Source organism: Mus musculus, chromosome 17 (genome assembly GCF_000001635.26).
Source record: "Mus musculus strain C57BL/6J chromosome 17, GRCm38.p6 C57BL/6J".
Classification (NCBI taxonomy): Eukaryota; Metazoa; Chordata; class Mammalia; order Rodentia; family Muridae; genus Mus; species Mus musculus.
In genome coordinates this window covers 78678885-78703054 of record NC_000083.6, presented here as the reverse complement: position 1 = coordinate 78703054, position 24170 = coordinate 78678885, and the positions used below count along the sequence as shown (strand labels likewise).

At 38.7% G+C, this 24170-nt stretch overlaps 1 protein-coding gene across 2 annotated transcripts in view; it reads left to right on the top strand.

Annotated features, from left to right (window-relative positions):
- Strn (striatin, calmodulin binding protein) overlaps positions 1–24170 on the top strand; it is an 87425-nt gene that overhangs the window by 34268 nt on the left and 28987 nt on the right. For both annotated transcript variants that reach the window (XM_006524357.3, NM_011500.3), the window contains exons 2-6: positions 2102–2205; positions 10588–10661; positions 15385–15463; positions 18658–18825; positions 20092–20227. In XM_006524357.3, coding sequence (XP_006524420.1) covers positions 2102–2205; positions 10588–10661; positions 15385–15463; positions 18658–18825; positions 20092–20227 — 561 coding nt within the window. The remainder of the gene's footprint in view (positions 1–2101; positions 2206–10587; positions 10662–15384; positions 15464–18657; positions 18826–20091; positions 20228–24170) is intronic.

Genomic DNA, 24170 nt, shown 5'->3' with positions numbered 1-24170 from the left:
AGAGAAACAGGTTGTAGGAAGACAGGCAAGTGGCCCGTGGATTGGAGACTCAGTTGCAGTATAGACCATGTTATAGGTTAAACTGTACAACCATCCAGGACCAGAGACATGCCAGAAAGTCAGAGATAGCCAAGGAATATAGCCGATGAAGTTTGTAGTTATGGTAGTTATGGTAGTATTATTACCTTGTTGGGTTACACTGATGAGGTTCCTTGTTCTTAACATTAGTTTTTTAAAGTGTATCTATTTCTCTGTCAGTGCAATTGGGTTTTTTAGAGGTGGGTCAGGATGATACTTTCTTGCAGTGAGCTTTTTTATTACTTGGAATGCATGTACCATTATTCTACTTATGCCATTTTAGAATATATATGTTCTCTCTCTCTACACACACACACACACGTGTATATAACTACATATATATTCATTTAAATCATTTTAGGATCTTTGAGTATTGAACAGATTCAATGGACATTCAGTGCCTTTTCTTCTGTTTATCTAAATGCGAAGGCCTGCTTCTATATACGGTTGAATTGTTGCCAGCCTTTTAATTATTTTAATAAGGAAAATGTCTTTTTAATTGAAATAAAAATTTAAGAGATTTTTTGAAATAAAAATAAACACATCATATTACCTATTTATAATTTGAGGTTATGAGAATACTGGCAAATTTGATTTTATATTCATTGTGATACTAAATAAGTAGAATTGAGTCTTATTTAAATTAAATACAACTAAGTTTATTTCTTTACTAAACCATAGTTGGACAATCTTCAGAGTTCTTTAGGTATGTTTTAAAGTCATTCTTTATTTCTTTTTTTTAATTTTTTTTTTTTTTTTTTTGAGACATGGTTTCTCTGTGTAGCCCTGGCTGTCCTGGAACTCACTTTGTAGACCAGGCTGGCCTCGAACTCAGAAATCCGCCTGCGCCTGGCCATTCTTTCTTTTTGTAATGAAAAGCAGTGCACATATGCAAACAACGTTGCTGTCTATCTCTGTGAGTTGGCATGGCAGAAATGGGTGAGAGGAGCGTGGGCAAATAGTAAATCAGTGGTTATCTTAGACACATCTTGTATAGAGCTCCTTCCTGCCTGTATAGAGATTTCAAATTGCTTGCATAAGCTGACATCCCAACCCTTGCAGTTCTTTAAGGACAGATGTTAACCCTCAGTGGCCTAGCTCCTGAAAAGCTGCTCTTTCCAGTCGCCTTTCTCCTAATGCTGAAGTGGCTTGTCATTAGTCTCATAATGAAATGCACTCTCAATTTGTTGAGGGTCTGGCATTTGATTGGTTGGCTCTTCCATTTTCCCTCACAGGAGATGAGAAAACAGAGTTATTTATTGTTTGTAGGGCATCTAGGATTAAGTTAAGGACTCTCTTGTAAAATTTAGATATATCATGAAACTTTTAAAATCTCATGGATATATGCAGTGCATCTTGGTCATATCCATCTCCCACGTCCTTCCTTCAGCTTCCCTGTGCTTCCCCAAGATGTCCCTGTCTTCCTCTCGACTTCATGTCTTTTTAAAAAACACCCGACAGAGTCCAGTCAGTGCTGCCATAAGCCCATGTGTGCTTATCCACTGAAGCCCAAGTGACCTGCCAGTGCCCTCTGCACGCCCCAAGAAGGGCAGCATAGTCCTCCTCCCCAGCCACCAGCTGCCTTTGTCTTCTCCTTGAAGGCATGAAGCCCTCCTTCCTTCTGTGCTGAGTGTTCAACTCTCTTGATCTTGATTATGAGACTCTTCATTTGGAAGAACTTATGAGAATTTTGGTCATTTTACTTTTCTGTCTTCATTCTTTATAAAAATGAAAGTTCTTCCAAGGTATAAAGTATCTAATAAGTTGCACAAACTGCTTGTCTGCTCTGTACCGTGTTTGTCTTCCCTGGGTTCTTAGGGAAGATGGCACCACATGCTGTCAGGCCCTCGTCTGAACTACACTGCTCAGGGCTCTTGTGGATATTTTTTCAAATCAAGACTTTCCCCTGTTAGTTTGCATTGTGACAGATTTGAAAAGGAATTGCATTGATTGTCTGCTATTCTAAAAGCTCTTTTAAAACGTAGTTGTTCTGAACTGAGTTTTGCTTTTCTCTCCTTTTCAGGCTCAGATTGCTTTCCTTCAGGGGGAGAGGAAAGGACAAGAAAATTTGAAGAAAGATCTTGTGAGGAGGATCAAAATGCTGGAATATGCTTTGAAGCAGGAAAGGTAATTCACTAAAATCCCATGTCCCACCATTTTTACTCTTACGTTCCTAAACTAAAATCATATTGTAATTTCGTGTGCTCTTGAACTCAGAGCATCGAATAGACATCCTTATGATTGCAGTGCAGTAAGGCGGGTGACATGCTGTAGAGCATTTTACTCACATTCCTTCATACTCTGCTTCTTCCTCGATTTAGACTGGCATCCATTCCTCTCTGTTCCACGTTCCACCTTTTATTATTTGTTTACTTAGGTTTGTGTGTTTTGAGGCCGGGTTTCATACAACCGAGGCTCTAGCTCTAGACTCACCTCTCATTTCCTCAGCTCCAAAGCTGTGTCTCTGCCTCTTAATTCTCAAGGACTAGGCTTATGGGTGACCTTATTTTGTTTTCCTTTTAATGTAGTTTTTGGTTGGTTGTTAGTTTATTTTTCTTTTCATGGTTTTAAAGATTGAACCCAGGGTCATGGGCATGCTGTGCAAGTACTTTACCATTGAGCTTTAGATGCCTAGTGCTCAACCATTTATAGAGTATAGTCTATTTAATTTGTACAGAAAATTCTATAATTTCTCCTTTTTATAATGCAATCATAAACTGGGTTGTTTTTGTTTTTGTTTTTATTTCTGTGTTCCTTTTTATCTCTCCAGGAGGAAAGCCTTCTTATTTTGGTAGTGTTACATTTGGGTCATAAGTAAAGGAAAATAGGTCACATGTAAGAGTTTTGAAAATTATCATGTGGATTAAGTTTCTTCAGTGGCTAAATTTTTGGATTTTTTTTTTTTTTGTCAGCAGTCTGAAGTGGTTCATTATTTTCAGTAATCTGAACATCTGATAACCTGATATTAGAATGCTCTGTTTTGGTAATTTTTTGCCTTATTTTTGATAGTCACTTGCTTTTCTTTCATTGTTGAAGTTGGCAAATGGACTGTTTATAAAAAAAAATAAAATAACATAATATAAAATAATTTTAAATGTTGAGGAATTGATACACAAGAGATTTCTCTTGCTGATAAAAAATAAATGGATTTTTCCCACGCCTTAAGTTTAGTGAAAGCTATGTTAGGGAGACAGAAAGGAAAAAAAATAACTTAAAAATAGGTGATGTGCAAGTGCTTAAGACCCAACTGTCTTCACTGCAGGCTTCCCTGGCAGTGGGGAGACACGGACAGTAACAGAAGTCCTATTGCGAGTAACTACCGTCTATGCCCTACCCTACTTTCTGTTGCTGTGAAAACCTACCAAAATTAACTTGATGAGGGAAGGTTTTTCTTTCATGTTAGAACTCCCAGGTCACAACCCATCTCTGAAGTACATCAGGGTAGGACACCATGGTAGAAACTGAAGCAGAGATCATGGAAGAATTCTGCTTACTGGCTTGTTCCATTTGCTTGCTCTTTCTTCTTCATTTAAAAAAAAATTATTTATTTTTATGTTTATGGTTATTTTTCATGCATGAGTGTTTGTGTATCACATGTATGCCTAGTATCTATAGAGGCCAGTAGAGGATTTTGGGTTCCCTGGGACTGGGGTTTCAGACAGTTGTGAGCTTCCATGTGGGTGCTAGGAATTGAACCCTTGGCCTCTGGAAGAGCAGCGAGCATTCTTAACTGAGCCATCTTTCTAGCACCTTCATTTGCTTTCCTATACAGTGCAGGACTATTTGCCCAGGAGTAGCACTGTCCACAGTGTGCTGAGCTGTCCATTAATCATTAATCAAGAAAATATTCACAGACAGGCCCACAGGCCAATCTGATGGAGGCAATACCTTAGTTGTGGTTTCCTCTTCCCTAGATAACTTGAGTTGTGTCAAGTTGACAAAAACAAACAGCACAGTGTCTAGACCCAGAGACTTAAAACTAAGTCATTGCTGTAGAGTTACAGTTCAGATCTCTCCAGTCTGAATCTAAAGCCTGCTCTCTTTACAATTTACCATGCCATTTGTTACCTATAAGAGTAGAACTGAAACATACCAATACTGAAGTAAACAGAAATGTGTGTGTGCATATAAACTATAAAAATACAGCGAGGTGCTCAGTGCTGTGGTACAAATGTATACATGGTCTATAGGGAGGTCGGAAAGACAGAAGCAGCTGTAGTGCCTCTGCAAGTGGCTGAGCAGCATCGTATGGATAAGACGCCTCACCGTGAGTCAGGCACACGTAGAAAGCAGAGGGAACACATTGGAACCAAGCAGTGTGCTCAGTCATTTGTAGTCACTCTCGTGGGGGGTGTGGGGGGGTGTGTATGTAGTATAGTGCACATTAGTTGTTAATTGATGACCAGAAATGGCGACAAGTACAAGAGTCAGATCGTGGTGTCTGTTTAAGGCGTTCAACTTTTTATCTGGTAGGAAACATGGAAAACTTTTCAAGAAATGTATATCAAAGACCTTGAACTAATTGGAGAGTTGCAAGGATTTTTTTATATAAATTTACACATGTATCTTTGCCTAATTATGCCGTCTATGAGCCTTTTATTTTTTTTACCTAAATTATTTGCTTAACTGCCTTTAACTAGTTTAATGTATAATTTCTTTTTTGTTTTTTTAATTTCTTTTGTATTTTTTAGAGCAAGGACCTCTTCTTATCTAACCAAGTACTATCTAACTTATAACTATATATCTTATATATATGTAATATCATTATATATCATATCTATGTCATATATATCATAACTACATCCACACATATACTAACTTATTCAAGCAAGTGCTATTATTCTTTCTAAGGATTTATCTATTTCATTTATATGAGCACATTATATCTGTCTTCAGACACACCAGAAGGGGGCATCCAATCCCATTACAGATGGTTGTGACCCACCATATTGAAGATTACCATGGTAATCTTCATGGTCGGCCATCTCCACTTCCAGTGTTGGACCATACTGCTCAGGAAAGGTTTTAAGCTTGAAATACGTTTTAGAAATATCTCCATGAACAGGAGATATTTCCTTCTTATCAGGGCAGGAAAATTATAATAAATGAGAAATGATAAGCATAGCACTTGCTGGAATATAACAGTATCTGCCATAAACCATTTAAGTACAAAGACTCTAAACTTTGGAGGTATAAAAATGTGAAGATGGTATGCTAAGAGAGAGAGAAAGCAGAGTTAAGAAAAAGCCCCAGGTTTCTGTCTTAGAAGGAGGCGTGAAACAAGGCAAAAGTGCAGAGGTGGGCTGTGCTGCTGAGGCACAGCATAGAAGAGGAGGGAGTGTGCAGCCGTGGGAAACAGGTGCTTAGGCAGGAACAAAACAGTGTGGCTTAGGAGGGAGAGGAGAGCTGTGCTCAGAGCAAGGAGCAAGGAGCAAGGAGCAAGGAGGGGGGTAGTCTGCCAGCAACCTGGTGCTGAACGTGGCCATTGGGATTCACCGTTGGCACCTGCTGATGCCCTTGACACTGTTTGAGGCAGGGTTTCTCTGTATAGCCCTGGCTGTCCTGGAACTCACTCTGTAGACCAGGTTGGCCTCGAACTCAGAAATCTACCTGCCTCTGCCTCCCAAGTGCTGGGATTAAAGGCGTGCGCCACCACTGCCTGGCTTTTTTTTTTTTTTTTAAGATTTATTTATTATTTAATAAGTATACTGTAGCCTACTTCAGACACACCAGAAGAGGGCGTCCGATCTCATTATTGCTGGTAGTGAGCCACCATGTGTTGGGCCCTTGACACTCTTGACCTGGCTTCCCAGAGGTGTTAAGAATAAGAGCCAGGTCACAGGAAGAAGCAGCTGAGGGACAGGAGATTAGAGACAGTGATCTTGTCGTCTCCTGATGGTTGCAGAGCAGACGAGATAACAAACCAGCTAAGTCTAGGAGCATTTTCTTTTCTACTCTGCCCTCTTTTTCTTTAACAGAGAGATTTAAAACTCATTTAGGTTCTTTGAGTGTTCATGAGGATGATTAGGAGTTTTTCTGCTCCAGCGGTGCTTCCCTGAATCCCCTTTGGTTCAGTTTGATTAGTTGTGTAGCTGGGGCTGGCCGAGAGCTCACATTCATTTGCTGTAGAATCAGCATAGTCTCTGGATGCTGGGATTATAGGCATACCTAGCCATGCACAGTTGCAATGAAACTTTTAAAGAAGGTTCACCATTATATCATTAGTAGTAGCAGTATTTTATGTGTAAGTGTGTTTTACCTCTATGTACATACGTGTAACATGTGTGGCCTGGTATCCACAGAGGCCAGAAGAGGGTATTGGATCCCCTGGAAAGCTGTGAGCTGCATGTGTGTGCTGAGAACTGAACCTCGATCCTCTAGAAAAGTAGCTGGTGCTCTTGAGTGCTGAGCCATTTCTCCAGCTCCTGCAGGGACCCTGCTTGAGGTTATTAAATTCAAATACAAGGCATATTTTTTATAGCAAGGAACATTTGATTTCTTTTCAGTCCAAAATTTTTTTAGTACTTTAATACTAGGTATTACAAATATATTTTTGAATTCTAGAATAATCCAGTTTTTTTCTATACTGGAATTAATTTTCTAATCTCAGGAATGTAAAAAAAAATTGATTGAGGAAATTTGAAACAGAAACATGGAGAGATATGCCTTGGCCTATTTTCCCTTTTTAAATTTAATTTGTTACATAAGTTTATTGCAGTGAAGCCACAAGCAGGATTAAGGCAGTCTCTCAAAGCCTTGTCCACCAGGCATCCCGGTCAGGTTTTCCGGTTAGCGTGGCCATTGTGAACTCAGAGCATCACTTCGGGCTTTCCACGTTCACTGTCAGTTACAGCTGGATAGCCATGGTCCATTTTAAAGGCAAGTCTAGACATAATGCCACTTCACTGATAAACAACTAAGTAATGATAGTGTAGATTCTCTAAGCTCCCCTCTCTGAAGAGATAAAATAAAATCAAACCAACTCTACATGGACTACTCACCTAGCAATGAATCTATCAAATAATTCCTTAAAGCACTATGAAGTTTACAGACTAAGCAGGTTACTAACACATGCCTTTGATTTGACATTTTTTCCCAGCTCTTTTCATTCTAAGAAAGCTCAGCTCTACATAAAATCAACACTTCTCATGTTTCCCGTCTTTCTCTGCCCGCTGTCACTTTCATCTTTACTGTAAGAGTCCAAAGGTCTTCTTGCTTCTTTATCTCCAAATTCTAGTTCATCTTCTAGGCAACAGAAGTAATGTTCAAAACACAAAGGAATAAACAGGTTGTAGCCATGCTTTAAAATACCTGGTTAATTTCAAAGCGAATCCTATGTGAGTAGGCACCTTTTTCCTGGTGTCTCTTTTGCACTTCATTCCTAGTATTTCTTTTGCCTGTTAAATCTAGTGTTGTATTTTGACCCACTGGGTGTTTCTGTTTTAGGAGCTAGAGCTTGTCCTAAACACAGCAGTTATTTGTGAAAATCCAGACAGAATACCTTGTACATCTTACTGATTGAGCTTTAGTTAAAATCTCACATTGCCGCCTTTTCTAGTGTTATTTGACCTTGCGCTTTACAGTTAGACAGTCCTTTGCCTGCATTCCTCAGATGCATGCTTACAGCACTTAGGTCGGTGTGCTGTACTTTATTTTCTGTGTCTTAGGCATCTTCTTGTTTCTTACTTTACTTTACTATAACCTGAAAGTTATTTTCAACAGTCAGCATACCACTTTGCATATGATAAGACTTCAGTATTTGTTGAAATTAATCATTCAGGGGTGGGGGGATGGCTCTGAGTAAAATGCTTGCCATGCAGGCTTAAGGACCTGAGTTCAGATCCGCAGTCCTCACATATAAAACCAGGCACAGCAGCATTGACCTGTAACCTCAGCACGGGCGGAGACGCGCACTTGAGAGTTTTACTGACCCGCTAGGATAGCTGAGATAGCAAGCTCACAGTTCAGTGAAGAAAACTCTGTCTCAAAAAATAATGTACGAATAAAATAAATAAATAAATAAATAAATAAATAAATAAATAAATAATGTACGAAACGATAGTGGAAGATGCTTAACCTGTGCTTCGGCCTCTACACACGTGATCATTCTTTTTTATATTAACATTTAAGATGTGCTTGGACATGATTTTTAATCCCAAGATACTGCTTATGAGGTAGATATTTAAACAAAGCTAGAATAAACACTCTTTAATCTTTTAAATAATTTATTTAATGTGCATTGGAGTATGGATGTTAGATCTCCTATGACTAGAGTTACGGACAGTTGTGAGCTGCCATGTGGGTTCTGGGAATTGAACCCTGGTCCCTTGGAAGAGCAGCAGGTGTTTCTAACCACTGAGCCATTCCCCCAATCTCTCTATAGTCATTTATAATTACTAAACATGTTCTACGTTATTTTATCCAATAAAGGCCAGTTGAGAGTGGAAGTCTAGGTATCTATGAAATATGAGATCTGTTTAGATTTGTTTATCTTGTAGTTCAAGTGAGACAGAAAAAGAGTAATGAACAAGATTGTGAGCACAGCGACTTGAAGTGTCCACACGAAGGGAAGCTATGAGTTCTTGAGAAACAGTTTAGCATTTTTTTCTTCCAGAGAGTGTTCCTAAGATTGAGGAGGGTTATTTTAGTAAAAATAATTTTTTAGAAAATTTAGTAAGGAAGGGAATACAGATTTTAGGTCCTAAAAACAAGTTACTTACGTATTTTATTTTCATCTAAATTTTTGTGAAATAGTAGTAGGTAATATGACTTTTGCCAGATATGTTGTATATGATGTTTTCCGATTATTAGAAAATTAATACTGCGTTTTTTCTAAGACCACTAGAATGCAGTATAATGCAGTATGTTATATCGGAAATGCCTTCTCTCTGTGTGTTTACGTAATATAATTAAGGCTCAAAGAACTTTGTTGCTACTTTTATTTAAGATGTTATTTGTTACCAGACCAGTGATATTAATTAATTTATTTATTTACTGTTTTGACTTTTCACAAGATACTGTTGCTTTGTCTTACGATAAATGAAATATTTCTGCAAATTCAAAAGATTGACAATTACATTAAGAATATGTTTACTTATAACTGTAAATGAAGCTAATGTCTGCACCTCACCTACTGATCATCAACACTATTGGAAAAACTTAGTTCAGTAATGAACTTAGTGGATTAAAACACAATGGGAATATAGAGAAACATGTTCTAGATAGTTTGGTATCTATAATCTGTAAATTATCTTAAGACCCCTTCATGCTTACTTTTGGTTCTGAAAATTGTTGATTTTAGTTATATATTTTTATTGTCTGTCCTAACTCATTGAATATTTACTTTAAAAAAAAACCTTCATTTTGTAGAGAAAAAAGAGCTAAGATACAAATATATCAAGCTGATGTGGTGCTTATTCTTAATCTTTAAAAATAAATTTCTCCTTATTTGCATTTTTGTATCATTTGCCTAGATCTGAGATAGTTGAATTAGATGGCTAGTCCAGTTTGCTGAAAATAATACTTTGCTAATTTTTAAAAGAAGTTAGACGGACCTCCTAATCATGGGATGTTTTTCTGACTAAAGACAAATTATATGTTGAGGACAGGAAATATTTCATCATTACTGCTAGGATATCTCATGCAACATAGATGATTTTTTCTGGGCTTTTGTTTTTCTTTGCTAGCACACTATAAGAATTGTAATTACCAAATAAGACCCATAACATTATAGGTAATGTTTCATTTTAGGATAAGTTCAAATATTGAGAAAGGTTAATTGTCTTAGTCAGGGTCTCTATTCCTGCATAAACATCATGACCAAGAAGCAAGTTGGGGAGGAAAGGGTTTATTCATCTTACACTTCCATACTGCCGTTCATCAACAAGGAAGTCAGGACTGGAACTCAAACAGGTCAGGAAGCAGGAGCTGATGCAGAGGCCATGGAGGCATGTTCCTTACTAGCTTGCTTCCCCCTGGCTTGCTCAGCCTGCTCTCTTATAGAACCAAGACTACCAACCCAGAGATGGCACCACCCACAAGGGGCCTTTCCTCCTTGATCACTAATTGAGAAAATGCCTTACAGTTGGATCTCATGGAGGCATTTCCTCAACTGAAGCTCCTTTCTTTGTGATAACTCCAGCTGTGTCAAGTTGACACAAAACTAGCCAGTACAGTTAATGTAACAAAATAAATAGTTAGACCTCTTTTATTCATTGATGGTAAGCTTCAGCTTATAGACATCAAGATAATTTGAATACAACAGAAATTAGAATTTATATAGTTCATTATAGGTACTAGGTACCTTCCTAGTGTTCGCCTTTAATTTCACTGTAATGACAGTTGGTGATTCGACAACAAAAAAGGCAAGTATTTGACTCCATGGAAATCTCGGGGCCTTTAAAGTTCTGGGCATGCTCAGCCAGGACTGCTGCACACTTCCCCTTACAGGTTATTTAAATGTGTTAAATGTGTTTTAACGTGGCCTGTATTTTCTCATTTCTTTGTCAGAGCCAAATACCACAAGTTGAAATATGGGACAGAACTGAATCAGGGAGACATGAAGCCTCCAAGCTATGACTCTGGTAAGTTAGCTGTAAAGGAAAGTTTAAATAATAAAAAGTTAATGTCTAGGATTTTGTAGAAACATTGAAACTGTAAGTATCATTTAGTGTCATGAGAACATTTTATACCACCTATTTTTTCTTCATCTGTACTTTTTTTTTTTTTTTAGTTCATAATTTTCTGCCTGTCTTCTACAGTTAGTAGAAGGTCCTTAAAATTTTCTGAAATTCTTTGATACCTGTTATAATCTCTCTGTTGACCTCACATGTTATTAATTTGGGTTTTCTATATCTTTTAATTCAGGTCAGATTTTGTTAATCCTACTTATCTTTTAAAGCATTAACTCATTTCATCCATTCCATTTTTTGCATTTCATTTATTTCAGCTTCAGTTTAGATAATTTCTTTCCACCTATTGCTTTTGGGCTTGTTTTTTTTTCAAACTATTGAGGTACATTTTAAAGTTACTTCTCTGAGATTTTACTCTTTTTCTTACTTTTTCACTTTTGAATTGTGTGTGCATGCATGATACCTAATATGGAGCCCAGCAGAGGGTATTCATTGGGTCCCTGGAGCTGGAGTTTCAGTTGGCTGTGAGCCATGGTACAGAGGCTGAGACCTGAACTCAGGATCCTCTGCAAGAACAGTGAACGTTCTTCACTGCTGAGCCACCACTCCAGCCCCACTTTCTGCTGCCTTGTTTATGTTTGTAGGTACTTAGAGCTGTAAGTTCCCCTTTAGCTTTGCTTTTGTTTATTCCAGAGGTTTTGCTATGTTGTGTTTTCATTTCAGTTATTTCCTAAAATGTTGTTTGTTTCTTGATTCCTTCAGTGGTCTACTCATCATCCACTGTCTTGTCCTATTTTGTTTTGTGCAGTTTTGTTTAGTCAGAGTCTCAGTATGTAGGCACCACTGGCCTGGAACTCTCTCTGTAGACCAGACAGGTCTCATGCACAGTGATCTAACTGCCTCTGGGACTCAAGGCCTCTGCTGGCACCAAACTCCATACTTACTGAGCTTTTATTCTCTAGTAGTACTTTGTGTGCTTTTTCTATACTTTACTTTGTTGTTAATATCAAGCTTTATTCCATTGTGGTCCGAGAGAATAAATGTAGTTATTTCAATTTTCCTAAGTTTGTCAAGATTTGCTTTGTGTCCATGTACTTGACTGTTTTAGAGGAACTTCTGTGGCCTGTTGAGAAGAATGTGTACTCTGTAGTGTTTGGGCAGAGTATTCTGTAGATAGCTGTTACATCCACTTGGTACTTGGTGGCATTCAGCTTTAATGGTTCCCTTCATTTTCTGTCTGTCTGTAAAACTGGACAATTAAAGTCACCTACAATTACTTTATTGTGGTTTAATCTGTAGACCTTCTTTCTACCCATTCACTCTAAGTGGTGTCTATCCTTGAGAGTGAGGTGTGTTTCTGGTAGACAACAGAAAGATAGATCCTGTTTTCTGATACAGTTGGTTTTAATTCAGTTGTATCCTTTGAGGATTTGAGGCCACTAACATGTGGATGTATTAATTGCTGTCGTTCTGTTGATTTTTGTGGTGTGTGGTAGTCTGACTTTGCATACCTGTCAACCTATCATCATTAACTTTTTTCCCTTATAGCCTTGGACGTGAATCCTTCTGTTCATTCTGGAGTGTTCCTTGTATTCTCTGTAGAGCCAGTAGTAGTCACATAATTCCCACTACGAAGTAAGTTTTATTCTCATGGGCCTGCTCTTTATATGTAACTTGGGCCATATTTCTTTCATTTTACATACCACCTCTGTCTTACTTAGAGTTTCATTGCTGTGAAGAGACACCATGACTACACTCCCTCTTACAGAGAAAGCATCCAGTTGGGGTTGCTTACAGTTTCACAGGTTCAGTCCATGATCATCATGGCAAAAAGCATGGCAGCATGCAGGCAGACATGGTGCTGGAGAATGGAGCTCAGAGTTCTACATCTTAATCTGAAGGCAGCAGGAGACTGTGTGTCACCCTGGGTGTAGCTTGAGCTTTGAACCTCAAAGCCTGCCCCACAGTGACACACTTCCTCTAACAAAGCCACACCTACTCCAACAAGGCCACACCTCCTAATAGTGCCATTCCTGTGGCCAAACATTCAAACTCATCTGAGTCTGTAGGAGCCATAACTATTCAAACCACCACACTCTTCCTCCCCTCCCCCCAGTACTTGGTGCTTTAGCTATAACTTGATGTAGAGTTCTTCTCTGTACTTGTTTATGTTCTGTGTGCTCTTTATACTGGAATGGGCATCTCTTTGCTGGGATTTTATTGAAGATGTGTTACATACCTTTGGCCTCGAAATTTTTATCTTATGTCCAGAATTCATAGATTTGGTCTTCTTGTGGTGTCCAATATTCATCTTTGTTTGCTTGTTTGTTTGTTTGTTTGTTTGTTTTTAAAAACACCATTGTCCTTGATTGGAAGAGTTGGAGAGGGCAGAGCCCAGGTGAGCTAGTCTCTTTCTAGGTGGTATAAGCAGCTGGCCCTTTTTTTTTCTTTCTTTCTTTCTTTTTTTTTTTTTTTGTATTTACTTCATTTACATTTCAAATAGTATCCCTTTTCCTAGTTCCCTCTCTAAAAATCCCCTATCCCACCCCCTTGCTCCCCAACCCACCCACTCCTGCTTCCTGACGCTGGCATTCCTCTATACCGGGGCATAGAATCTTCTCAAGATCAAGGGCCTCTCCTCCCATTGATGGCTGACTAGGCCATCCTCTGCTACATAAGCAGCTGGAGACATGAGTCCCACCATGTGTTTTCTTTGATTGGTGGTTTAGTCCCAGGGAGCTCTGGGGTTACTGGTTAGTTCATACTGTTGTTCATCCTGTAGGGCTGCAGACCCCTTCAGTTCCTTGGGTACTTTCTCTAGCTCCTTCAATGGGGACCCTGTATTCCATCCAATAGATGACTGTGAGCATCCACTACAGTATTTGCCAGGCACTGGCAGAGTCTCACAGGGGACAGCTATATTAGGATCCTGTCAGCAAGCTCTTGTTGGCATCTGCCATAGTGTCTGGGTTTGGTGGCTATTTATGGGATGGATCCCAGGGTGGAACAGTCTCTGGATGGTCCTTCCATCGTCTCAGCTCCGAACTTTGTCTCTGTAACTCCTTCCATGGGCATTTTGTTCCCCCTTCTAAGAAGGATTGAAGCATCCGCACTTTGGTCTTTCTTCTTCTTGAGTTTCATGTATTTTGCAAATTGTATCTTGGGTATTCTAAGTTTCTGGGCTAATATCCACTTAGTGAGTGCATATCACGTGTGTTCAATTGTGATTGGGTTTCCTCATTCAGGATGATGCCCTCCAGATCCATCCATTTGCCTAAGAATTTCATAAATTCATTGTTTTTAATAGCTGAGTAATACTCAATTGTGTAAATGTACCACATTTTCTGTATCCATTGTTCTGTTGAGGGACATCTGGGTTCTTTCCAGCTTCTGGCTATTATAAATAAGGCTGCAATGAACATATTTAAATTCCATTGTCTTTGATTGGAAGAGTCTGAGAGGGCAGAGCCCAGGTGAGCTGGGCAGAGCCCAGGTGAGCTAGTCTCTTACTAGGCGGTGTGAGCAGCCAGAAGGGCCTGAAGATAGATGGTGGTCCGAGTGGCTTGGGAGTCCTAAGTGAGGGTTGTATCTGGCAGTGTGCTCAGCATTGGGCCCTGGAAGCAGAGCTCTCCATACAGATTCATCTGGTCAGCCAGCCAGTCAGTCTCAGGTACTCTCCAGTCCCCGACCTTCCTAGTGGTGGCATTAGAGGTGCAGACTGGCCTTTTTCTTTTCTTTTTTTAATGTTTAGTATTTTAAATGTGAGTGATAATAGTATTTACTCAAAGCTTCATGTTTACGTAGCGATTATTTTACTGATTGAACCATGTCCCTGTAACGCCAGAAAAAAATTGTGAAAATAAAACAAATAGGTACTTTTTCAGAAGACATATATTCTCTGTTTCAAAATAGTATGTTTAATCACAGTATATAAATTCTATGTGTAGATATAAAATTTATAATTATTTTAATCCCCTACCCCATAAGTTTTATAGAGCTCTTTAGGAGTTCAAAGGTCTAGTTGCTGTGCATAAATAAACTTTATTAGGTGCTGGAGGTGTGGCTTAGCTATTACTTTCATTGTTTGTGACACAAGGTCTCGTGTAGTCCTGGCTCATTGTCAACTTTTGATCCTTCTATCTCCACTTCCTAAGTGTGGATTACACCCTTGTGCCACCATGCCTGGTCTCACGCAGTGCTGGGGACGGAGTTCTTGGCTTTACGCAGGCCAGTCATGTAGTCTACCAACTGAATCATGCCAGCTGAGATAATCTCTTTACATGTGTGTATCCGGTTGTTTGGGGGTTCTGGGTTTTGTTTGTTTTGATTTGTTTTTTTATTTACCATTTCTAGGTTTTATAATATTTGTATGTGGTTTTCACTCTGTAACTTGATTTGATACATCTTTGTCTTAGAGGAAAATTCTCAGGCTAGTGAAAATGAAAGAAAAACTGTTAGTTCTGGTGCTCTAAAGGGAAGCCGGTGGAGATACTTAGTCATACAGAGTTCTGTTACCAAAATTGTTAAAAAGCATTCTTATTGTCCTGAAACATACCTGTTAAAAGTTGCATTTCCCTATTCTTAACCTTATAAATGTTTATTGGACATTGTTTATGAACTAGGTTGTCCAAACATGTAAAATTAGTCAATTTCATTGTGATTTAATATTCTCCAGATGAAGGTAATGAAACAGAGGTGCAGCCACAGCAAAATAGCCAGTTAATGTGGAAACAAGGCCGGCAGCTACTCAGGCAGTAAGTACCAAGATTAAACGCTCTTCCTTTTGAAAGTAAGAACAGTTTTCATGCTTCTCTTTTGTATTTTTAATGCACGAGTCTCTCTTGTATTACTGCTGTGAGCAGCAAGTAGTAAGGTATTAAAAAGAAAAGATCCTTAATTGATTGATTTCCTATTCATTTTTCATGTTAAGCACTTTCCCCCTCTGCTCTGGTTTATGTAGTTAAAAGAGTTCCACGCCATTATTTTCTTTTCATCAACTCTGTAACAGATGTCTTACTACAAACTGGTAAGGATCCCCATACACACTTCGTTACAAGCCTTTGCAGTACACCGAAGAACTCTCTGGATTCCCAGATTTTGCACGTGTGGACTAACATACTGGGACTCTATAGGGGTTCTGATGTCAAATAGCAGACTAGACCTGGAGTCTTGGCAACTTGCATACAGATTTATGCCGAAATAAAAGGAAATTTGTTCTCATTCTCCATTTTTTACTTTTGGAATGGGTTATTAGTAGTTTATTTCTAAGATTTTCTTTTTTTCTTTTTTTTTTTTGGTTTTTCGAGACAGGGTTTCTCTGTGTAGCCCTGGCTGTCCTGGAACTCACTTTGTAGACCAGGCTGGCCTCGAACTCAGAAATCCGCCTACCTCTGCCTCCCAAGTGCTGGGATTAAAGGTGTGCGCCACCATGCCCGGCTATTTCTAAGATTTTCTAAGCATGTTAATGTAATCCATTTCTTTTGAATAGAGGAAGGAATATTACAATATCCCATACTTGTCTTTTATCTAGACCAGTGGTTCTCAACCTTCCTAATACTGTGACCCTAATACAGATTCTCATGTTGTGGTAACTCCCATTGAAAATTTTTTGTTGCTACTGCATAACTATAATTTTGTTATAGGTATGAATTGTAATGTAAATAGCTGATACGTAGGATATGATATGTGGCCCCTATGAAAGGGTTGTTCAATCCCCAAAGGGGGTCTTGACCATAGGTTGAGAATCGCTGATCTAGACAAAGTTAGAAAAGATTTAAACCATTAGGTGGATTTTCGTTTCTGTTCTCACCTCACTCTTAAACATGACATGTATTTATCTTTTCAAATTTATTTTTGGTAATCTAAGTTGAACCTAGGTTCTTAAGTATGCCAAGCAAGTGCCCTGCTGCTTGTACCACAGGACCTTGTTTCCTTGCACCATGTGTATCTCCTGTTTGCTTGTTTCCTTGCTCTCACTAAATTAGCTAGGCTAGCCTTGAATTTGTAATGTTGCTCCCTGAGCCGCCTCAATAGCTCCATTACAGGTAAGCACCACCAGTCTTAGCCATTTCAGTTTTTAAATGGCTGAGTGCTCTTAAACAGCTGTGGGAGTTAAGAGCACTTTCTGCTCTTGCAGAGGACCTGGGTTCAGTTCCCAGCCCCCACATGGTGGCTCACAACCACCTGTAACTCTAATTCAGATGATCTGGCATCTGCTGCTGGCCTCTGCAGGTGCTAGGCACACACATGGTACACAGATATACATGCAGGCAAAGCACTCATAAACTTAAAATAAGAATAATCTTTAAATGCTGATTAGTTTTTTGTTTTTGTTAATGAGAAGTGATATCATAGTAAATTGAGGCATTTTTCAAAGCTTTAAAAGAAGTAAGCCATGCATCAGCTATTTAATAAGAGATGCTCTGCATCACGGGCAGAGCAGTCTAAAGATTTATTTATTTACTTATGTATGTGAGTACACTGTAGCTGTACAGATGGTTGTGAGCCTTCGTGTGGTTGTTGGGAATTGAATTTTAGAACCTCTGCTCACTCAGTCCCTGCTTGCGCTGGCCCAAAGATTTATTATTATAAATAAGTACACTGTAGCTGTCCTTCTGACACACCAGAAGAGAGCGTCAGATCTCATTATGGGTGGTTGTGAGCCACCATGTGGTTGCTGGGATTTGAACTCAGGACCTTTGGAAGAGCAGTCAGTGCTCTTACCTGCTGAGCCATCTCTCCAGCCCAGCAGTTTAAAACAGATACATGTGATTTAGTTTTGTTGCAAATTATTAATTGTTAAAAGTAGAAAAATGAACTAGAGAACTGGCTTAGGAGAATCAAGCATTGGCTGCTTTTTGCAGAGGACTCAAGAAAGTGGGAATTTATAATTTCAGGTTTTTAAAATTAAGACTTTTCTGTGGCTACTGAGTGGGTTTGAACAGTGAGCATCTTGATTTAATAAGACTTCCTATCCCATTTGATCACCTATTTTTGTGAGGTATCCTTCAGCTCTAGTAACTCCTGAAGTAAGTTGGACTTCAACGAGCTGTCTTATCAACCTGTGCTCGCCTTGTTCCTTCTGAAGACCTAGTATATAAATAAACACGCGTTATCATGATATCATGAATCAATGTCATTTCCTTTGTTCTGGTCCCACCACTACCACGCTTGGTCTGTTAAAACAAACCATTATCAGCATTTAACACTGGAGTTCTTGGGTATAGAGTGCTTTCTGTATATCCTGGGTGATATTGGGTCTCCTTGATGAGAATAAAAAGTTTAATAGAAAGTTCCATATCAAAAAAGTGGCAGAATTGGGCTTGAGCCATGGAGGTAACTGTATGCTCTGTGCTCTTTTTCTGTGCCTCTGACTCTCTTAAATTACACAAATTCACATGAGTTTGTGTACCCCAAGTCCCACAATTTAATTGTTTATTTTTGTTTTGGAATTTCTCAGGTCAGAAACATCTCTTTTTAAAGTGACTGGTATGAAATAAAAATGGTACCTTTTTCTGTGTCATGGAAAGAAACCATTTATACAAGAAGCATTCTCTGCAGGTTTTAGTTAATGATACTTCACATAAGAAATGTTAAAACAACTGGAGCCATTTTTCTAAAGTAGCAATGGTAGAGTTTGTGAGGAGAGTGTTCCATTTTTCCTAAAGCAGAAAGTGTGCTCTGAAATACATTGAAGAACTGTTTCTTCTTAGGATAAATGAATAGTGTATTGTATAGTTCTTTGGTTTTCCTTTGTGACTGTAGAGGCTGGTACTGCAAGAGACAGCTCCATCTGCAGCTGGAATATTATTAACAAGCCTTACTGACATGGCACTGTTCTCTTAAACCTTATATAGTCAGTGAGCTTAAAGAAATATTTTTATTTACATTTTAAATTTTACAACACTAATTCCTGTGTGACTGAACTATAAGGATCCGTTTTGTGCAGGTATCTCCAGGAGGTCGGCTACACAGATACTATTCTAGACGTGAAATCCAAGCGTGTGCGGGCATTGTTGGGCTTTTCAAGTGATGTCACTGACAGGGAGGATGACAAAAACCAGGACTCAGTGATAAATGGCACAGAGGCTGAAGTTAAAGAGACAGCAATGATTGGGTAAGTATTTTGTCTGGAAATTGTTTTAGCTGCAATTTAAGTTCTTTCTGAATATTTTTGGTATAGAGGATATTAAGCTTTTAAAATGATTACTTGGTAATAAATTAATTTTAGTTAATTAAATGTTATAATTTAAAAAGTTTCATTTAGTTAGAAGGTCTTAAGGTTATTTTAATTAAAGAATATAATTTTCATTTAGGGTATTTTTATTTTCTTTAAATTTAAAGATTTAACATAGATCTTAATATCTTGAAACCCTGTTAACTGCTGTTAGAATCTCATAAAACATGTTAGTGAAATTAAATACAAATCTATAAGAATGATATATTATTGATGAACCGGAGATCAGAAAGTAAATCTTTCCTTAGTCATATCTTTTATATCATAATGTTGTTCCTCATCTTTCCTTTGATATAAAATATCTATTTTAAATATATGTATATATTGGTATATATACACATACACATTTGAATTAAAGGAGTAAGTATGACAATTCAGAAGTTACTTGAATTATTGGAGTTTTGTTTCAGACCCCATATCATTGACATATACATAATTTTACTTAAATAAACATAACAATAAACATAGTTCAATAAAGAGATTATTCTTTATTTTAAAATTGTCATAAATCTTTGAATAAAAAAAAACCAAAGAATCTGTGAATGTCTTAAGTTTGTTTACTTTTTTCAACTCATATTTAGGCTAAAAGAATGGTTTCAAGTGAACTCTGTAAATTCCTTTGAGAAAACACAGTCCCAGTTATTTGGGATATAAAACTATAGAATTAGATAAAGGTTCAAAATAAAAATTTTGTTAACAAATGCCTTTGGACCTTTTAAAAATGGAATAAAATTCTCTTTAGTATGGCGTGTGCATGCTATGAGTAGTTGTACTTTGACCTCGAAAGTTAAGTCCTTGGATTTGTTGTATAGTTGTGGAAGCTTACACGAGAGGTCCAAGGTGGAGCTGTAGAGAAGAGACAATAGAGAAACGGTGCAGAGCTACTCATTTAGGTTAGCATGAAGGTCTGTCTGTGCAGAACTGTCTGTCAGAGATTGAGGGCTTCAGCGCTCACTGTTGGACTTTTTCAGTTCGTGCACAGAACTGTAGTAGATGGGAATCAGTGTAGGTCATGGGATAGTTTAGGGGATCATTTATAACCATGTTGTAATGCAGGCATGAGGTGCTAAAACTTGTCAACAGTTCATGTTTTGGTGATGTTTTAAAAGATTACCTGAGTATTGTTGTACATATTATTTAAACCAGAAAATCCGAGCTAACGGATTCTGCCTCTGTGCTGGACAATTTCAAATTCCTTGAAAGTGCAGCTGCAGATGTCAGTGACGAGGACGAGGACGAGGACACTGATGGAAGAGCCAAGAGTGTCATTGATACTTCCACAGTGAGTTGGAGAAATCATTTCAATGTTTTTACCTGCCAGAATCCATGTGTTAGAAGTCCGTGTCCTTAACATCTTGGGCCCTTAAAGCCCTTTCATAAACTTTGGGCAAGTAGAGAGGTTTTATTGCTGATTTTAATCTCAGTATTATTTGTAGTATAACATTCCCTCCTCAGTATGCTTAGACTCTGTCAATTCACTAGAGAAGGCAGCTCTCCATGGAACTGCAGTGTGCTGAACGCTGCATGTTCTAACCGTGTCCTGCTGTTGTCTGTGATGACAGTAGAACTGGCAGACACAGGATGGTGCCTGATGGTGGCTCCAGCAGCTCCGAGACGGTCTTGTCTCTCTCTGGAGGGCTGCAGTTTCAGACTCTCCTGTCACTTTCGTCAGTTGTTTAAGTCTTAACTGTTGATTCAGCCTTTACGTGTACTGACTTCCCATGCACTTCCTACAGTAGCAAGGGTATCTAAGTTAATGTTGCTTCTTTCTCTAGCCTTCCCCCTCCTTCCCTTCTCCCTCTCTCTTCCTTCCTTTCTCTTCTCTGAAGTAGGAGGTGCGGACATGCTTGACTTTGTTCAGTGGAGTGTGTGCACTTGTCTTTTATTTAAGAATAGGAAGAAGGAAAGCTAGAATGTGAAGCTGAGGGATCCAGTGTCCAAGACCGTAGTGGAGGCGTATGTCTGCAGCACGGCATTTGGTTTTTTGTTTTTTCAGGGGTGGGGATTGAGACAAAGTCTCACTATGTAGCTCTGTCTATCCTGAAACTCACTATATAAACCAGGGTGTTCTGGAATGCAGAGAGCTCTGCCTCTCTGCCTCTCTCTCTGCCTCTCTCTCTGCCTCTCTGCCTCTCTCTCTGCCTCTCTGCCTCTCTCTCTGCCTCTCTGCCTCTCTCTCTGCCTCTCTCTCTGCCTCTCTGCCTCTGCGTGCCGGGATTAAAGTCACCTGGCTTTGGTTCTCTCTGGCATAATTTTATTAGTTTGTAAAATGAAGATTATAATAAGTACCTCATTTAATCCCCAGAAGACTCTGATAAATAAGAGACTGTATATGAAAATAATGTTTAGCTGTAATGTGCTTTCTTAGTATAACTTCTGTTTTTTATGCTTCCTACTTTTTGGGCTTCATCAGAAACTCTTATTTCTGCCACATTATTGTTTGTATAATAATAGCCATTTACACTGCTGATCTTAGTCCTATCAGAGATAGTTTTGAATATCAAGTAATCACCCAGATTTTTCTTAGCAAAATAGTGTGATCTAAATGTCTGATCCTTTGCTTTGTCCTAACCATCCAGAGTTGTATAGTTCCTCATGGACTTTTGTGTGGCAGTTGCTTTGAGATACCATTTTCTAACAAGATACTTTACTCATAGCCCAGTGGCAAGTAACTACCATAAGTTCTTTGTTGGTAATTATATCAGTTAAAATATTTTAAAATCTATAAATTGACTACTAAATCTATGTTAAATGATCAGATTGGAAAATTTTAACAACCTAGCCATTTGGTTTCTTAGTTTTTAACCATTTAATTTCTTTTCATGTAATTAATTTCATAGTGTTGATACCGTTCCAATTGATAGCACAGATCACAGGACATTGTGAGCATGCATGAAGAACCATCCTCTGGAAACAGATTCACCCATTACCCACATTTAAATACTGGGTTCAGAAAGCTTTTCTCCCTCATCCTTATCACATGCTGGGTATTGAATCCCAAGGTCTTATGTTTAATAGGCAAATGCAACACCCCAGCCTGAGAAGGAAAATGTATTTAAATAACTGGGTATTTTTCTTAACAGTTTCATTAAGTTTTACATTGTATTATGTTTCCACACACAGCTGTAGCCTGATAGATTCATATCAAAAGGACTTTTTAAAGTTTTAAGTGTATAGAATGGTAAGCATGACTTATAAAATGTATTACAATCTACACAGAGAAAATGGTTGAAATTTGTCATGTTAAAAATGCTCATAGAGCAACTAGGTTTTTAAAAACAATTGTTTTAAGGCTGAGTGGGGTTGGTGGTATATACCTTTAATCCCAGCACTTGGGAGACGGAGGCAGGAGGATACCTGTGGGATTGAGGCCATTCTGGTTTACACAGTGAGCTCTAAGACAGCCAAGACTATGCAGAAAGACTTTGTCTTAAAAAAAAATTATTAGTATTTTTAAAAAGTTAATAGATCTAAACTGAGAGAATATAGCTACTGTTGGTTACATTTAGTCTGTTGTATGCATGGTTTCTCCACAGCCACACCCTGCCCCTTCTCCTGACCTCAAGGTTTGCTTGTTCCTTGTGTTGCTGTCTAGAGCAGTGGTTCTCAACCTGTGGGTTGTGGCCCTTTGGGAGTAGAATGACCCTTTCACAGAGGTCACACATGCCAGTATTCTGCATAGCAAATGTTCACGGTACAGTTTGTAAAACTACAGTTACGAAGTAGCAACGAAAGAGTTTTATGATTTGGGGTCAGCATAGCATGAGGAACTGTACCACACAGTAGGAGGGTTGGGATCCACTGTGGTCTAGAGCGTTGTCTTTGTTCATCTTCTTCCCTTACTGTAGCCACCACCGGATTGTCTTCATTACCTCACAGTAGTTAGGATCTGAAATTGTAAGCGATAATTCTGCAAAAGCATTTGCTTTATTCAAGAACTTATGAGGGAAAAATGGAATTAAGAACTGTTAGGTGTGGTTTTAGTAACATAAAGAATACTAAGCCCTTTTGAACTATCTTTTTTTTTAAGTAATTTTCAAAGTTTTTTCTAACTTGCTTGAAACTCCCTAGCCTATAACTCATATTTCTTTTAAAAATCCTTTTAAATGTTTTTAGTTGAAATAGATTATCTCCCTTCCTCTTCCCTTTCCCCCCTCCAGCCCTTCCCAGCTACCCACCCTCGAAACCCTCCCATGTCCTCTCTGCACTCTCTAGTTGATGGCTTCCTTTTAAAAAATATTCTTGCTGCATGCATCATGTTCGTATGTATATGTATATACATATAACAAATACATGTAAGCTCTACTGTTGAATCTGTTCTTGTTGTGTGTGTGGTTTCAGGACTGACCGCTCTTCCCTGAGCAGCCAGTACGGGGCTCACCTTTCCTAGCAGTGACTAATTGCTGCAGTTCTTTGACTCGGAGTGAAACTGCAAAATTTCTCCTTTCATGTGAACATGTTTCTTGGCGTTGCTGTTGTTCTGGTCTTGTTTGCAGCCATTTCTAGGAGAGCCGGTTTCACGTGCTTTACAGTGGACTTCCTCCTTGCATTCAATTCCCTACGATCTCCACTCGCACTGCCATGTTCCCCGAGCAAGCGGGCATGCAGGAATTGTGATGCAGGAGCTGCGGTGCAGGGCTATCAGTTGGGGCTGGGCTCCCTCCCATCTGTTGATCTCTGTTGTGTCTGATTGTAGTTTCCTGTGATGGTCTCCATTTGCCGTTCCTTTCTCCTTAATTTCTTAAGTACAGAATCTGTTTGGGGAAGGAAAGTATTGCTATTACAAATTTTACCCCTTCCTACTTACTGATAATATTTCTTTTGTGACCACAGCTCCTTTTTCTTTGGTGCCTAAGCATAAGAAAACACAGGGGTTTTTGATTTGTTTATATAAAATGCAACACTTGTTAGGCATGACTGTGATGATGGTGTGGACCCAATGGCTGTCTCATTTTGTCTAAGGTTACCTAGATATGTTTGCCCTCGGAGTTGCTTTTGTTACTTAATACTATGTTTAGTAATAACTAAAGCCCAAAATACTCCGAGACATTTAATTAGAGGTTCCAGGTACTATTTCTGGCGTTTCCCTGCCCTTTTTGTCTGGCAGTGAGGACAAAGACTTTCCATCTTGACAGCTAGTGGTGGCCCCTCTGACGTCAGCTTGATTCCTAACTCAGGAGTGGGTGGTACGTTTACCTGTGGAACTGTGAGGACAGGGTAGCCTG